Here is a 16,849-nt window from a genome sequence, read left to right on the forward strand (position 1 = left end):
AAATTACAGCATGAAGTTGATATGTGAAGTCCACCCCTGCTTTAAAAGAAAGGTTTCAAACTTCCTCTCTACATAAGCTGTGGTGAGAAAGAAGAGATTGGTGAAGGAGAAATTGGAGGGAGCATACATAGTCTGAGTAAATTTTACAACCAATTTTTGCCATATGTAAATGCAAGCCAAGTGAGTCTAGGACTTTCTGATTCCCCAAGAAAAAAAGTCATATGTATATTTTAATTTGAAATCTTTTCATCTTTACATGTTGGCAGCCTATCCATTTTATAAACATATACACACAATGTAAAAACATGCACAACAAGTGTGCCCGCTGATTTAAAGACTGCTCCCTACTGAAATGACAAATAAGCTTTTACACTTTATACAAAAGAAGACAATGAAGCAGGTGCCCATCTGAAGAAGCCTGAGCAATTGGGCAGATAGTCAAGATTGGGGGCGAGGGGCAGTAATTAAAGGATCTTGCCTACACCTGGCTTAGGAATAAAGCATCACACAAAAGAAAAGAAATTAAGAAGAGTGGACAGGTCTACACCCTGGGTTTGGAGGAGATTCAGTGACTGTATCAGGCCTTCACCCTCAGGCACAAAGGTGATTTTTGGTCATGAAACAGCAGGGCAGAGAGACCGGCTATGTCCCACGATAAGAAAGGTCAACCAACATATGAAATATGCCTCTCAATGTCATATCTAGAATTAAAGGCATTGAGTCTTGGAAAGAGAAAGTGAATAAAAAGTGCCCAGAAAGGTCACCCAAATTGCCCAGGGACACTAAAACCAGTCAATGGCAGAGTCAACACTAGAACAGGTTTTCTATTTCTAAAATTATTTCCTCTAAGACATTGATTCTGCTACCAGACTACTTTGTTTATATATTTATTTTGACTCATAGCATTTCTTAGTGGAACATTCTGAAGGGAGAATAATTTAATTTATCGTTTTCTTACACTGGGGAAAGTAAACAAAAAATGAAAATGTCAGAAACTTCTATATGTGAGATAACTAAAAAAAAATACATCCACAAATGCAAATAAATTAGATCCTAAATAAAACCATGTAGATAAAATTCTAACACTTTATGCATTTAAAATATAGAGACGTGGCTATGATATAAAATCATCTGTCTCTACATTTTGCTAAGAATTATTTCTTGAGAGTTTTTAATCGGCATTTTATTCCATCTGGGTTTTCTCAACCTTGTATTAGATAGATATGTGCATATATAAATATTTTCTACTCACACATGTATGAAATTTCTTGTATGTATGAATATATACATATATATGTATTATATTCACATATGCCAAACATTCTCACACATATAGTAGTAGCCATAGAAGGCAAATAACTTCATATCTTTCTAACTGGTAGTAGTCTCACTGTGGAGTTTTTTTGGCCTTCTCTGACTTTCTTGAATTATCTTTGTTTCATAAATTCTACAAGTTCAACGAATGTCCTACTTTTAATACTTTCAGGCTGCTAACCATGAACAAAGGGTCATTACAGTTTAAATAAGAGAAATAATCTTCAAAAAAATTCAAAAAGTGCATTAAGGGCCCCATTGAAACCCACAACTAATTGGCAATAGTGATTTATTAGCTATGCATTCTTCCACAGAAGCAGTAAATGCTACACCAAGGAACATTAGGTTTAAATATTTAAATCATAGAATAGATTTAAAAAGTGATTTTACTTAATAAACAGTAAAATTCCCCTATACTGACCTCCCCAAAAATTGCTGCTGAAGGAGATAGTAATGTATTCAGCCAAGAAAATGGATAGAACAGGCTGACTCGCAGGCAGGGCCTGCATTCTCTATGATTTTCTTCTGTTGCCACATAGTAGAATTAGATGACTTTTTAAAAAAATTGCATTGACCTAATCTAATGATAACCCTTATTCCTCACATGAATTATGAAAAAAATCCAAATTCCAATAGGCCCCAAATATCATATTCTTCTGTATCTTGTATCATGAATAATGACAAATTCCAGATCTATAAGGAGAAAAGAGATGAAACAAGTCTGAGAAAGTATAAATTTAAAACGTGATACTATGCTAGGATAGGCAGCTTTAAGGACTGTAAGGAATCTGATTCTACATCTCTAATGTTTTTGAAATAAAAAATTTTTTTGAGAATACATAGCTTCCTTGTTATATTATTAACAGACCAGAAATTTCAGGATCGCATCTGTTATAGTCAAACAATCATTACAATCCAAGGGAGACTTTTAAATAATATGAAGAATCTAGGCTTTAGGGTCATAGGGAGTTAATAACAGAACAAAAGTGGAAATTTGATTTTCCAACTTCCATGTAGCTAAGAATCCATTTTTTAGCCTATCTCCTTGCATAATAAGTTCTTTTCATAAAAAAAAAAATAGATTAATGAGATAAATTCTGTGGAAAGGCAAACCTTTCCTACCTAATCTCAAGTGACTGAGTTACAGTATGAAAGACTGTTGAATATATCAAAGTGAGTGGACCAATTCAGTCATGTATTGAAAAGGAAGTTTGTAAGAAGTCAGTCTCATACAGTGACTAGACCTATGGGTTTTAGAATAATATTCCCTTGAAAAAATCTTTGTTCCATTGTTTTGGAAAAGTTACTCAACCTCTCTGGGTTTCAGGTTTCTTTTCTGTAAATGACGAAAGTAGCTATCATTGGTTTTGGTTTGCATCATATGAAATTTATTTTAAGCAGTTAAGGGAGTGTCTGGTATATATGAAGGGTTCAATAATTGCTAAATTTGATCAAATTTGGAGGTTATTATTAAAAGTGAATGGGAAAGTCATTTCCTGTTATGGTAGACAAACTTGAGTAAGACCATTTCTACTATTTAGATCAAGTAGGAAAGATGGATAAAACATGGAAAGCATCTGTTGAAGGCATCAGGTGATTATCAAAGAACAAGTTCTTAAAAAGCCAAACTTGCCGGGCTTGGTGGCTCAGCCTGTAATCCCGCCCCTTTGGGAGGCTGAGGTGAGTGGATTGCCTGAGGCCGTGGGTTCGAGTCCCGCCTGGGCAGCGAGACCTCATCTCTACAATAAATCAAAAAATCAGCCAGGCATGGAGCACACGCCTGTAGTTCTGGCTACTCGGAAGGCTGAGGCGGAAGGATCGCCGGAACCCAGCAGGTCGAGGCTGCGGTGGCCGGGAGTGGCCACTGCACTCCAGTCTGGGCGACAGAGTGAGAATCTCACTCAAAAAAAAAAAAAAGAAAAACTAGACTCTAAGAGTAAGACTAATCATAAATATTCTGGTCTGTAAAAGGACTGATGTTCACCTTTGAATAAACCTAGCTGTACAGCATTAAAGTAATCTGTCCTGTTTTAACTACCAAAGTAAACCCTCTCAGAGGAAGAAAACATCAAAGTATTACAACCTAAAAGTACTTTGATATTTTTAAACAATGTCGGGCCTTTTAGAAAAAATTACCTATCATGTAAGGAGACATGACCAGTGAATGAAAAGCTAGAGAAGATAAAAAGAAAACAGATGATAGAAATTGACCCATAGGAGATATAGACATTGGAGTTATTAACCACAAAGCTTAAAAGAATTGCTACAGGCTGGGCTTGGTGGCTCAGCCTGTAAACCCAGCACTTTGAGAGGCCGAGATGACTGGATTGCCTGAGCCCGTGGGTTTGAGACCCACCTGGGCTACTTGGTGAGACCTCGTCTCTACAATAAATTAAAAAATAAAAATAAATTAGCTGGGCGAGGTAGCGCACAGCTACTTGGAAGGCTGAGGCAGAAGGATCACTGGAGCCCAGCAGGTCGAGGCTGTGGTGGCCGAGAGCATGCCACTGCTCTCCAGTCTGGACAACAGAGTGAGACTCTAACTCAAAAAAAATAAAAATAAAAGAACTGTTATAAATACGGTCAAGGAAATAGATGACAAGATGCTTAATGTCATGAGGCAGTTAGATCTACGTAAAAGAAATAAATGGATATCCTAAAATTGAAAAATGCATTTAAGTGAACAGTTGATAATTTGAAATAATTTATTAAACATATTTTTTCTTTTTGTACTTTGCCTTCTAAATAAGCTATATATTTGAAGCTAATTAAAATAAGAGCTGTGTAACAATAAGAGTCTATAACTTGAAACAGAATTTCAAATCTTTTGTTGAATAATACAGAGCTATAACCCCAGGAAAAATACCTTAATTATTTAAAGAAATCTGTGCCTCCACTATTCCTCTCATCAGCATGATTATGGAAAACAACTGAACCTAAACCAGGCAAAGTGAGGACCAATGAAAAACTCAAACCTCACCTGTATGATGACCACTTATGTACCTAACCCTGAATTTTACCCCACATCTTTAAAATTAAAAAAAAAAATTAAACAGAAAAAAAAAAGAAAACTGAACCTTGGTGAAGAAAGATTAAATACTATGAGTAAATCTATATCCATTCTTATTTTAAGCATCAGTGGTACACCTCTATTTCAATCTCATTAAGTATAAATGTATTTTCTTTTTAAAATTTTAATATTTTACTTGGCCAAATACATTAAAATGTTTATATTTTCTTCAGCTAGTTTGCACTGTGAAAACTTATACTGTTGGTGAAATAATTATATTTGGAGCCTGAAAGTATTGAAGGTCATGTGATTGGTTAGTATGGGCAGTTGACACACTTCAAGTTTCTAAGAAAAGCATCATTAAGTACTGAGATAAATCATATAAGTGTATTGAAAATAAAATTTGCTTCAATAAATTTACTCAATCCATTACTAATTTTAATCTACAATCTAATTAAAATTATAATTCACAATTATAATTTTATATAAACCCTGAATCAGCAGGGTTTATATAAATCAGAATTTTTCTTCTCACTCACATAAACATAATAAAATAAAACAAACACTGGTATTAACTTGTTAGAAGCAACATATTACAGTAAGAATTACACTTACTTCCTTATCTATACTTTTGGTTCTGTAAATTTGGCCAAGATGAGAACTCAAAAAAAAAAAAAAAATATATATATATATATATAATATTCCTTATATTATATGTTCTTATAATTTGGTTAGCTATAAAAATTAAGTAGAATACCCCTCCAAACTACCCCTGAAATTATGTGATATGATGAAGTATATTGAAAAAAGATTATTATACAGAAAATATTAATGAATGTTTATTAAAAACATAAGTGAGACAAAGATTTGTGAATTGTTATACATAATCTCCATAGAGGGAATAAAAGATTGAGGTGTCTTATGGTCATCAAATCAGAGTGTTTAGCCTCAGATTTGTTTTTAACTAGCTCTGTGACCTCAAGTATGTCATTTAATTTCTCTGACTCAGCTTGCTCAGCTCTAAAACAAAGACAATCATGTATAATCTATTTCCATAATTAAGCCGTAAACATTTATTGAACACCTTCTATGTGCTAGTGCCTTTGTAAAATGCTTAGGATATTAAGAATACAGGACACCGTTGAAGATTTGAACACTGTAATGTATGTGAAAGCATTTTGTAAAGGATAATAATACATTATATAAACCACTATTTTATGCTATCATGTGATTATAAATATTTTTCTAGAAATGCCAGGAGCTTCTAGCTCTCACCCCAAATGCAAGAAGACCTTTGATTATGACAAATTTTACAAATGCAAATTAAAGTGTATAACAATTATCAAAAAGAAAAAAAAAAAGAGGTATACTAGGAAAAATGAAACTGCTTTCCAACCAGGATGGAGAAAGCATAACAAGGCAAATAATAAAGTGAAAATGACTTTGAATTCCGAGTGCAGAGGTAAGATAGAATAATAGTCTGGGAATTTCCAGAAAGCATTAACATTGCCTATCAGCTTAAGAGTCCCCATGACAAAATGGGAAAACCATAATGGAACGTTTTTCTTTGATTAAAATGAAGAAAAGAAAAGCATTTAAAAAATGCCAACCCAAGACAAAGGGAGAATAAGCAGAATCAAGCGTTACTCTGCAACGTGAGACACTCTTTGAGAACAGCATAAAGAAAGATGACAATTTTGATAATAAAGACTAGCAAGAGAGACCACAATAGGAACACAAACCTCTATTTTAACAAAGTCTATAGTTGGTGAGAACTTAGCCTCTAGGCTTACTGACCCTGCATCTTGCCAGAAACTTTACCACTGTTGGTTGAAACTTTTGAAAACTAACATTGCAAAACGTCTTCTGCAGTTCCAGCAATACACTACATTACAATGAAAACTAGACATGAATGAGACCTTTGAGAAATATCCTCTCGCTTCCAGGGAGTGTGGTATAGGAATATGGTGGGCAATGATTTAAAACAAAAAAAAAAAACATAGCTTGGAATAAGAAAACACAGAGCAGGACACATCTTATATTATATCCTATTTACACGATTGCACTGAGAAAATAAAAAGTTCCACACAGAAAAGCTTTTAAAGGAATAAAAACATCTAACATGGTTATGTGATTTTTAAAAGTTGGTTCATTTCATTGAAATTTAAATATGCCTCACTTTATGGATAGAAGGTTTTCAGAAGATTTGACCAAAGTAAATCCTTTCTTTATTATCAACATCCCTTTTATAATCCAGGTTTCATTTCTCAAGGAAAAAATAATCCCTTGGTTGAAAAGAAGATACTAAGTCTGTATAACCATAAATACCCATTAACCCATGGGTTAATAATGCCCATTATTAATTCACGTTGTCAAGTTTTCTCTCATAATTAGAGATTGTCTAAAATATTACATCTGTACTTCTTGGAACTTTATTCCTATATTCTTTGTCTAATAGATCTTAATTACATTGTCAGAAGAGTTTGAAATCAAGCATGCTATTATTCTAGTCTAAACATTTTGTAAATTTAAGGCTACAATTTAGTAAATTTTCATCCTTTACTTTGTCAATTTGTTAAAATGAAACAAACCATACATTTACATTCCCTTGTTAGTTCTGTCACTTAGTCTTTAATTAATCTTTCCTATCCAGTTTCAATAAACATTAGTCAAAGGGATTGTAGAGTCAGCTGTCCTGGGACTCTCTCAATATTTGGGTCATTAAGCCATACAAGTTTTCATGTCTACTAATGCTTTTGAAATAGATCTAAAAATGTCACAGAAATGGACAAGGCAAAAAATAAAGAAAAACACCAATGTAAACATCCAAATTTAGATGAGAAAACCTTCCATAATGAAAGTATTTTTTTTCTTAGAGACATTTCACTATAACACTACTAGAATATAATTACAGAAAATTTTTATGAGATTCATGAGTCTTAATTAATGCCAATGACATCAAAATGCAAAACAAAGCAATACCCAAAGAATTAACAATGTATCCAGAACATTAAGACAAACCAAAACATTTTTTATTAAGCAATAGGCACCATGAGGCAAGAAAATGATGTAAGGTTCATGAATGTAAATATTCCTTTTTTCACACTTAGAGGGTAGGTAGCAGTCAAATTCAAGGGGGAGAGAAATACCAATACATCACTTACTTCTTTGTATCCGAAGATGATGCGTCCATCCATGAGGAGTGTTGCCTGAAACGTGAAGCTTCCCAGGTTGTAATTATCCTGGAGATGGACATGATCCCACTGAACAACAAGAGCTGTGCCTATACATGACATGAAAAAAGAAGAAACACAATGAGATAATCTCACCAATCAATCCTGGTAGGAGCCTTCACGAAACAACAACAAAAATTAATCTGGCCTTCAAATCTAGTAGTTACACAATTTCAATTGTATGTGGTTAATTGGAATTCTGTCACTGAAATAGTATTTGGGTTTTTTGTTTTTGTTTTTGTTTTTTTTTAAGGATTGAGTATTCTCTAAATATTTTGTAAAATCTAACCTCATATTGAGGTTAATATTGAGCCAACCCAGCATGGGGGAATTTTGCCTTAGGAATTTCATTAATGTTAATGGGTACTGTCTGCTTAAATTGCCATGAGCCACTTTCAAAATGTAGCCCAAGTGGATTGAATGAACTTCAAATACGATTGACAAATGCTGAAAGAGAAAAACATATTTTAAAAGGTAGAACCACTTATAAAAGTCCTGAAAATGTATTTTCCATACTTAGAATTATACTCTTCCACACCGAAGAAGTTTTTTTAACACTAATGGGAATTTTCTTCTTCAGGTCACAATGCCTGCATTTGTCTCTTTGTTTTATTTCTTCCAGGAGGCTCTAAGTAGCTTAAAGGACCCTGGGCTAAGATTTCTGATACCCCCTTGAAGTACACTGGGATGAAAACTTCAGTGCTACATAATATATTCTGATGACTCACTCTGACAGTGTTTACTATTAAACAACATGAAATTAAAAATTAGACAATCATTTAATAGTCACAAATGAGAATTCATATTTTTGTTTTAACTGACATTGTGCATTCTCTATTCTTTTGGGGAAAAAAAATGAACAGCGAAATCTTTGTTTGGCTCTAAATATTAGATTTTGTTTTGTTAAAAAATATCTTGTTGCCAAAAAAAAGTGTATTGAAAAGGAAACTCACAGAACTAAAAGAGCAGAACTTATCTGATTTTTTTTTTTAATAACAAGTGTATGACAAAATTAATTTCAGCAACTGTTTGGTGCCATTCATAATATCTCTTGAGCTAGGTGACAACTTTTATTTTACTTCATAGTTTTTAATATCTGATTGTAAATCCTTAAAGGATGTAAAAGTCTGAAAATATATTTATTTGAGGTAAAACTTTAGAATTAAAAAAAATTTTTTTTGAACTTGATGATTGTAGCCAGGGGATACAACCAACACATATCACCATCATGGGCGAAGACCACCCCAGGTCTCTTCTTTTCAAGGGCATCCTAGCTTCTTTTTCCTTCACACATACAACCTTCAACTCTAGTCTCTCCCGTAGTCTCTAATTTTTATCAGACCTTGGTGGTGCAGTGAAATCAATGAATAAGAAGGCAGAAGACTGAGACTTGCATCCTTCTTCTGTAAAACCTTCTGTGTGAACTTGGTCACAGTTAGCCTGCAGGAATCTGTTTCCTCTCCTATAACATGAGTGCTACAATTCTTACCTTCAAGGAAATTCTCCATTAAATATATATGAAAATATAGTTACCTATATTAGCCACAACAATAGTTACCTATGGTTACCTCAAACTCCTTGTGAAAAAGGCAGGTTTACATAAATTAATCCAATGTTTTCAATGCAAATTCAATGAAGATATCCCTAATACATTATTTGTAGCAAGTTTTTGAAAATAACACTATGTTTGGACATGCTGAGCTTTAAATTAATTATAGCATAGCTCTCTCAACATTTATTTATTTAAATTTTCTAACCTGCTACTGTCTTCCCTAGCAAAGTTTGCTTTCTAAAATGCTGAGTTTCTAGTCCTTAAGCCTTCTAGCAATGATCCCAACCAAAGTTGAAAATATTTTAGCAAGTGTCTATGGTATAAAAATGATTTTGTGAAGAACCTTACAGTATTTAAAAGTGTTTCATTCACTCAATAAAACACAAGCAATTACTCTGCTTTTATTATCATATTCTTCAATATTACATTCCTATGTAATGAGTCATATTACACAAGGATATTTCAGTAGGTAAAAAATACATACATTCTTGACTGTTAATACTTTTAGGGTTCTCAAAATTAAAAACTCATCTTACATATGTAATTATTCTTTATTCATTCACTGAATGATTATTGAGGCCCTACTGCCTATTAAGTATCTGTGCAGAGTACAAGAGATAAATGATTTCTTAGAAATAGTCAAGTCTTTGTTTTCAAGGACCATACAGTTCAGTGGCAGTGGTATATACCAATTTTTAAAAAGTACTAAAATACAAGTAAAGTTCAGATTTTAAGCGCTACCTAGGAACAAGGTATATGAAAGGATATACGAAGAGACTTACTTTAAATGTTTTATCACTTTAATACTAATAATGTAAAAACTAGGTCATTATAATCCTTTGCTCATGGATAAATGTCCCTAAAATCACCTAGTAAGTGATAGAGCTTGGAAAATAGTTAACTTTCATTAAATCATTTCTTATTTATTTAAGGTAGATTGCTAAAATAATTTTACATGGGAGACCATAGAAAAGTTTTAGATAAGTTTCTGGCTGTAGTTTTGCCTAAAGAATACTGTATTTTCAATCTACTTATACATCCTTGAGTGTTAGCACCTCATTAGTCTAAAAAAAGTGAGATAAAATATAGTTCTTAAAATAGCATAAAGAAATAATTACTATGGCTAACATTTAGAGTTACTTAATGTTGGATTACACTTTGGTGTTATTCAAACGGTTATTTCCCAAAGTGAATATGTAACTATATTTAGTTTTCTTCTTTGCTATTTAGACCAGTAAAACAGCTTTATCACACTGGTCAGGAGATGGATTTAAGCAAAATGATTCTATTTCTCCAAGGCTACTGCCACCATCAAGTCTATGCCACCTGCTGGTAAATTTCTTTTTGACCATCAGAAATAAGCCAAGAGTAGAAATAATTTTGCTCATTTCAATGCTTCTGTTACTTCCAGATCTGAAATTCATATTTGAACAAATAAATACTATTTCTGAATTATGAAGAGACAGAAAATTCTACATTAAATTAATATTTCCAATACAAACTTTTTGTTAACTATAGTTTATTTTCTCTACAAAAGTTACAGCTTTCAATAAGATGTAGAAATGAAAGATCATTTATGTCTTTGAGACCTTAAATGTCTTACTTGCATTTTGGTAGCATTCAATGATATAGTCTAGATTTCTCTCTATTTTGTATGTCCCAAAAAGAAATGTCAGGAATAGGGTGCTATAGTTTCACTTGGTAAATTTAACAGACTCAAATAAGAAAAATTTCATTTTCTTTTTTTTTTTTTGAGTCGGAGTCTCACTTTGTCGCCCAGACTGGAGTGCAGTGGCCGCTACCGGCCACCGCAGCCTCGACCTGGGCTCCGGCGATCCTTCCGCCTCAGCCTTCCTCAGCACCTATGGAACTACAGGTGCATGCTACCACGCCCGGCTAATTTTTGATTTATTGTAGAGATGAGGTCTCACCAAGTTGCCCAGGCATGTCTCGAACCCGCGGGCTCAGGCAATTCACTCACCTCGGCCTCCCAAGGCATGGGATTACAGGCTGAGCCACTGAGCCCGGCCCAAATTTCATTTTCTTAAATGTATTTTAACCACTCACTACCTTACACATTTTAAAGGTATGTTCATCTTATTGATACATGCAGTTAGTAAGTTTTGGAAATTTAATGTCACTATATCATGCCCCTTAACCTCTACTGGAAGTCCAGAACTAACAAAATTATTCTTATATAGATATTTTCTAATTTAAAAATTAAAAAATCTTCTTATTGAGGATAGCATGAAATAAATGTATTTGCTTTGCCTGAGGTATTGTCTACAAAGCTAATTTTTATAGTGTATAGTAGCTATTGATAAACATTTGTTGAATGAATGATTGACATTTGATGATGTACTTTACATGTCTTAGCAATTAACATTTGCCATCCTGTAGCATTTGCATCAAGCAATTTACAAATTCAGTCTACCAAATGTTAACAAATTGTTCACATGAATCTGATGTATGATGTTTAAAAATATTCATTTACAAAAAAATAGATGAATCAGTACATACCATTGTCAAAGTATCTGACTGTTGAATTTCTGGATACACTGGGGTCAAAATTTGCCATCAGAGGTGCTATGTACTGTGTGGCTGTTAACATTCGATGCACAACTTCTCCAGTGTATATAAAGCCTAGAATTAGAAAAATAAGATATATATAAAGAAAAAAGCCCAGATAAAATTATAATTAAAATACCTTCAACTCAATGACTGTCATCTTTTGAAAATAAAATATCATGGTAGCTAAAAAATAAGTAATTAATGTCTTAGTGTCTGATTAATAATACTCGGTTTGGATTAAGCAACAAATTCCCATGTGATTTGGTCAAACCTTGCAGATTGGTAATTTAGACATCTATAACACATACGATTTTTATTGTGAGAAGATTGACTATTATCTAAAAGAGACTATTAAGCTGAAACATGTTAACACAGTACTGTACGTAACTCAAATATTCAATTTGCCATGTCTAATCCCTTGTTATAACAACACTAGGTTAACATGCAAGTACTTTTAATGAATGAATTCATATTCATGATATTTATTTAAATTTTCTTAAACTACAGTCTCCATGTAGGACATTTTAGAAACCATACATGCTAAAATGCAGAAAATATTTTGATCCTTTTGTTTTGAAAGTTGAAAGGGGGTAAGACAACCCTAGCAAATCTTTTCAATTTTCAGATTGCTCAAACCTTTATAATACTAGCACTCTATCAAGAAGATAAAGACCATACATTTGCAGATAAGATGGTAAAGCATTGACAATGCACAAATGCCTCCTTATTAGAGAGTTATCAATGCCAGTCTATTCTAGCAGTTGGATAATGAGAGGGAATTTACTATGGAGGACTTAGGCTTTGAATTAACTTTCAATAGCCCCTGTGTTACAAGTCTAACCCACGTTCAATTATTCATACTAGGTTTATTTACTTTGTGGATTATCCATGACAAATTGTTAATCCTATACTGGCTTCATGCCTTTGAGGTCTTTAGCTGCCCAAAAGCAGAGTCAGTTCTGGAAATGTGTACTAATTTTAATGTTAATCCAAGAAATATACAACTAAGAATAAATAAGCAAATGCACACAAATATTACTTTGCATTTCATTCGTGACAGTGCAATTGTCATGTTTGGGCCATTGTTAGTTAACTAGATATCTGAGGCTGCTATAGGTCATTTTTCTATTTTCACAAAAATTAATAAAATAGAACAGGAAAGATTAAAAAAAGACTTAAAAATTGTATGACATTTAAAAACCTCAAAAAGCATTAAACTTTCTTATTTGACAGTCTGAATAAAGATTTGATTTGGCATATTGTGGTCCTCATTGTTTCAGATTCTAAATTGTGATGTCTAGGTAAGTTATTACAGAACTAAATCTGCAGTTGTTTACTTAGAAATTAATTTATCTCTTTTTGGCAATGTCTTCTTCATTTGACCAACTTTTAATTTCTCATTAAAGGCATAAACAAACTCTGGCTATTCATCTCAAAAATATATTTTAAAAAAATCTTCAACATATATTTTGTATCATTGTTACTTCTTTCTTCTCATTTGCTGAGCACTTCAAAATAAATCCCTGACAGCTTAAGCAGAATTTTGTTTGTCATTACAAATAGCTCAAGTTCACTTAAAGATATTATAGTGCTATTATCAATGTTTTTATTATATTCTTTCTAGATTTTTCAGTCATACTTTAACTGTTCAAAGTGCTATATAACATCCTTAAAATTATAAATGTCAAGGTTCACTATTTTTCAGGGTCTCTGACTTATTTTTTCTCCTGTCTTTACCAGTATACATTTATAGTTCCATTTTAAAAGGATACAGCAATTCCACAGATGCAATCTTTAAAAAAGAGGGTTTGAATTATACTCTGAAAGTGTTCTTTCAGAGAAAGTAGCTTCAGGTAGTTATTTCTCTACTTTATATTTTCCATGTACTAATAGAAGAAATTGCTTAACTTGGAGTACAGAAAGCAGCAATTCAAGGCAGGAAGATAATTTTAAATCAATACAAAAATCCATCCTCCAAACAACTCTGTAAAAAAAGCAGCAGCAATTCTTAGAAACACATTGTTGCAAAATGCAGGATCATTGATGGTTTCGGGCAGGTAATTCTCACTGATAGTATTTAGAATAAATAAGATACATATACTTGTCCCTCAATGTTTCTAGATTTGTCAAGAAGTTACTCTGCTATCTATTATCCAGTTTTCAGATCATAAGAACCATTAACTGTTGCTTCCTTTGGCCAGCAAAAGTTTTCCAGACACACAATTACCCAAATTTCAAATTATTCTCAAAGAACAATGGAAGAATGTGTTAATATTTGAAAACTATTGTTATAGTTTTCAATTGTTCTATTATTGTAACATTAATCCAAATTGTAATTACTATGGGTATTACAATACCCTCAACTACAACTGACAAGAAAAAACTACTACAATTACATATCTGGCTCTACTATTCGTACCACAACCACCAAGATTAATATGAAAAATAACCCCAAGATGATAGACCCCATTACTCTGCAAAATGAATTCAATTTAGCTAATTCAGGAAATATTTTTTTGTTTTTCTTGGCTATATTGAAAACTAATTCACATCAATATTTCAAGTAAGTTCTTCATTGCCAGGAAGTAGAATGTTTGACTGTAGTGAGGGGATTTAGTTAGTTCTCTTTAAATTTCTATATTAAAAAATATCATTTCAGGAGAGGTTTATAACTGAGTGAGGAGAAGCTTTACAAGCTTGCTGAGAGGAGGGAAATGTAATTAGGTGTTAAATAAGAACCAGTTATGCGAATTCACACAACAAAACTTTTCCAATACTTCAAAGGCACTCATAGCTATCAATGCCATATTTAGACATTTACTTCTTCTTTTTTGTTTTTTGGCTATGCTGAGTATACCCCGTTCTGTAGAAAAAATATTTCATTGTTCTAGTCCTTCACATTTTGGGGTAATTTAAGCAATATATTTAAACTATTTTTCTTTGTAGTTATCTGAAGGAGTAATCATAAAGTATTTTCTTTGCTCACTACGTGCTTCTACTATAAATAGCAGTTATCTGTCTAGTTAGGAGATTTGTGGAAAAATGGTTATTATCCAGATAGTTTGGAACTTAGAAAGATACCGTGTTTTAAAAGAATCAAATAAGAGAAATGGAGACACTCAGTTTTTTGAATCTCAAGTAATAGTTAAGACATTGCCTTTCCCTTTTGCCTTAACCACTCATAAACCTAGAGGCAGATTCTGAGTTCAGTTGTAATCAACAGCTTTGCTTTTGTGCCTTGAAAAATCCCCTGAGCTGCTTTCTGTAGGTGGTCTATAATCATCTGAAAAACCTAGTTTTAAATCTGTAAGCTTCATCAAGTCATTTGGGGATTCTATCATTGTAGATTTTGTCATGGATAAATCCCACTCAATCGTTCCAGATCTATTAACCACAATTATGTATTTACTAACCAAAATATTGCTGCAATAATTGTGAAATGAACCAGTACCTATTAAGGCCTTTAGAAATTACACTTTTTGCATGTATTCTTCTTTTATACCAATACAATAACATTAGAAGAAAGAATGGTGGTGTTATTACTACCAGTTCCCTTTATTAAATAAAGTATTTAATAAGGCTGGGTAGTTTGCCCAAAATCACATGGTCAGAATAGGTCTTGTGATTCTAAATTATGGGGTCTTCACAATCTATTTTAGAACTCATGATGTGTCTAGCCTTATGTTAGGTACTAGGAAAGACAGAAAATTATATGATATTTCTTCTACTTCTCGTGAGGTCATTTCCAAGACAACCACTCTGCAGAAATTCTGACAATCCTCATAAGCAAGTTAAAAGTGCCACAGGATAATACTTCCCAGAACTATACCATAAGCCCTCAGTTAACATTGTTTATAGGCTCTTGGAAACTGCAACTTTAAGCAAAATAGAGTGAAAACTTTTACCACAGGCTAATTGATATAAACAAGAGTTAAGTTCTTATGGCATATTTCTGGTCACCAAAACATCACCAAGCTTGTAAATAAAGAGCAAATACTTTCAATATTAAGCACTGAATCAAAACTGAGCTATGCATACATCAAGAAACCTTGGTAAAAAAAAAAACAATTAAGATAATTCTTTACGCAATTATTCCAGTTCAGGGTCATGGGCATCTAGTGCCTCTCCCAATCCTCTTCTGAGGGCACAAGGAAGGCACCAACTCTGGCCAGGATGCCATTCCATCATGGAGTGCATTCGTCCACAGACCCGCACTCACTCACACTTGAGTCACGTAGACACACCAATAAACCTGATCTGCACATCTTTGGGAACCAAGAGTACACAGACAAAACATACGCAGACTTGGGGAGAAACATGCCAACTCAACACAGACACAGAATCTCTCATCATGAAACAATGTTGAACAAAATGACTTCTTTCAAAGACCTGCTATGCTCTCCCTCACTGGGTTTTATACTCAGGAACTTTGAGGAAGAAAAGGCCTGTTCTTCCATGTGCATATGCATGTTCTTACATATGCATGTAAGGCATTGAACATCTGTATTAAATTCTGCCTTTACAGTATAAATGGCAATGCTATAGGTCATCTTTGCTATGTCATGCATACTGTTATTTCTACAAATCAACCATATAGATATGAAATTTATTGCCTTTTGTCCACGAGGATTTGGAGAACAGCTTCTTCATTCCTGGTATCTTGTTAACCTCATATATGATATTTTCTACTTTTTTCACAAAGAATAGAGTTATTTAACTGGATGTAGTTTGTGGTTATTGTTTGTCAGTTGCTCAGTGTTGGTGGTGGATAACTTGCCTGAAACAAACAAATGATGTCTGAACATAATTCAACTTGTGTTTCACACAAATTTTATTTTTTAAGTCATGATACATTTTTATGTGCTATATACTGACTTTTCAATGACATATACTTGTTTATCACTGAGTGAGCCCTTTAAACAAAACCAAATGTGGCAGCGACTGTTAATTTGAAAATAAAAAATTGTGGTAAGTTATCTGGTAATGTAACTGTCTGCCAGCTGCAACTTTACAATGACAAGTTCCATGTGTCAGGCGTCCTCTGAACATAATTACTACTAGTAGACCACACAGCTCATTGTGAGGTTATTGGTTTGTATATGTAAGGTAGAGAATTAGTACAAAATTGAAGAAGAAATAGAATTCTGAAATTCATGTGAGCTTACTAAC

The 16,849-nt window shown here is 33.1% G+C and overlaps 1 protein-coding gene across 1 annotated transcript in view; it reads right to left on the bottom strand.

Moving 5' to 3' along the window:
• The window catches only part of PLXDC2 (plexin domain containing 2), a 137,217-nt gene extending 120,987 nt beyond the window's left edge, over nt 1-16,230 (bottom strand). The window contains exons 1-3 of the mRNA XM_021711807.1: nt 16,158-16,230; nt 11,630-11,752; nt 7,489-7,607 (exon numbers count right to left, since the gene is read on the bottom strand). Of these exons, the coding sequence (XP_021567482.1) occupies nt 7,489-7,607; nt 11,630-11,752; nt 16,158-16,230 (315 nt within the window). The remainder of the gene's footprint in view (nt 1-7,488; nt 7,608-11,629; nt 11,753-16,157) is intronic.
• Nucleotides 16,231-16,849: the final 619 nt, after the last annotated feature.

Source organism: Carlito syrichta, unplaced genomic scaffold (genome assembly GCF_000164805.1).
Source record: "Carlito syrichta isolate Samal-C Ts95f unplaced genomic scaffold, Tarsius_syrichta-2.0.1 Scaffold302599, whole genome shotgun sequence".
NCBI classification, from domain to species: domain Eukaryota; kingdom Metazoa; phylum Chordata; class Mammalia; order Primates; family Tarsiidae; genus Carlito; species Carlito syrichta.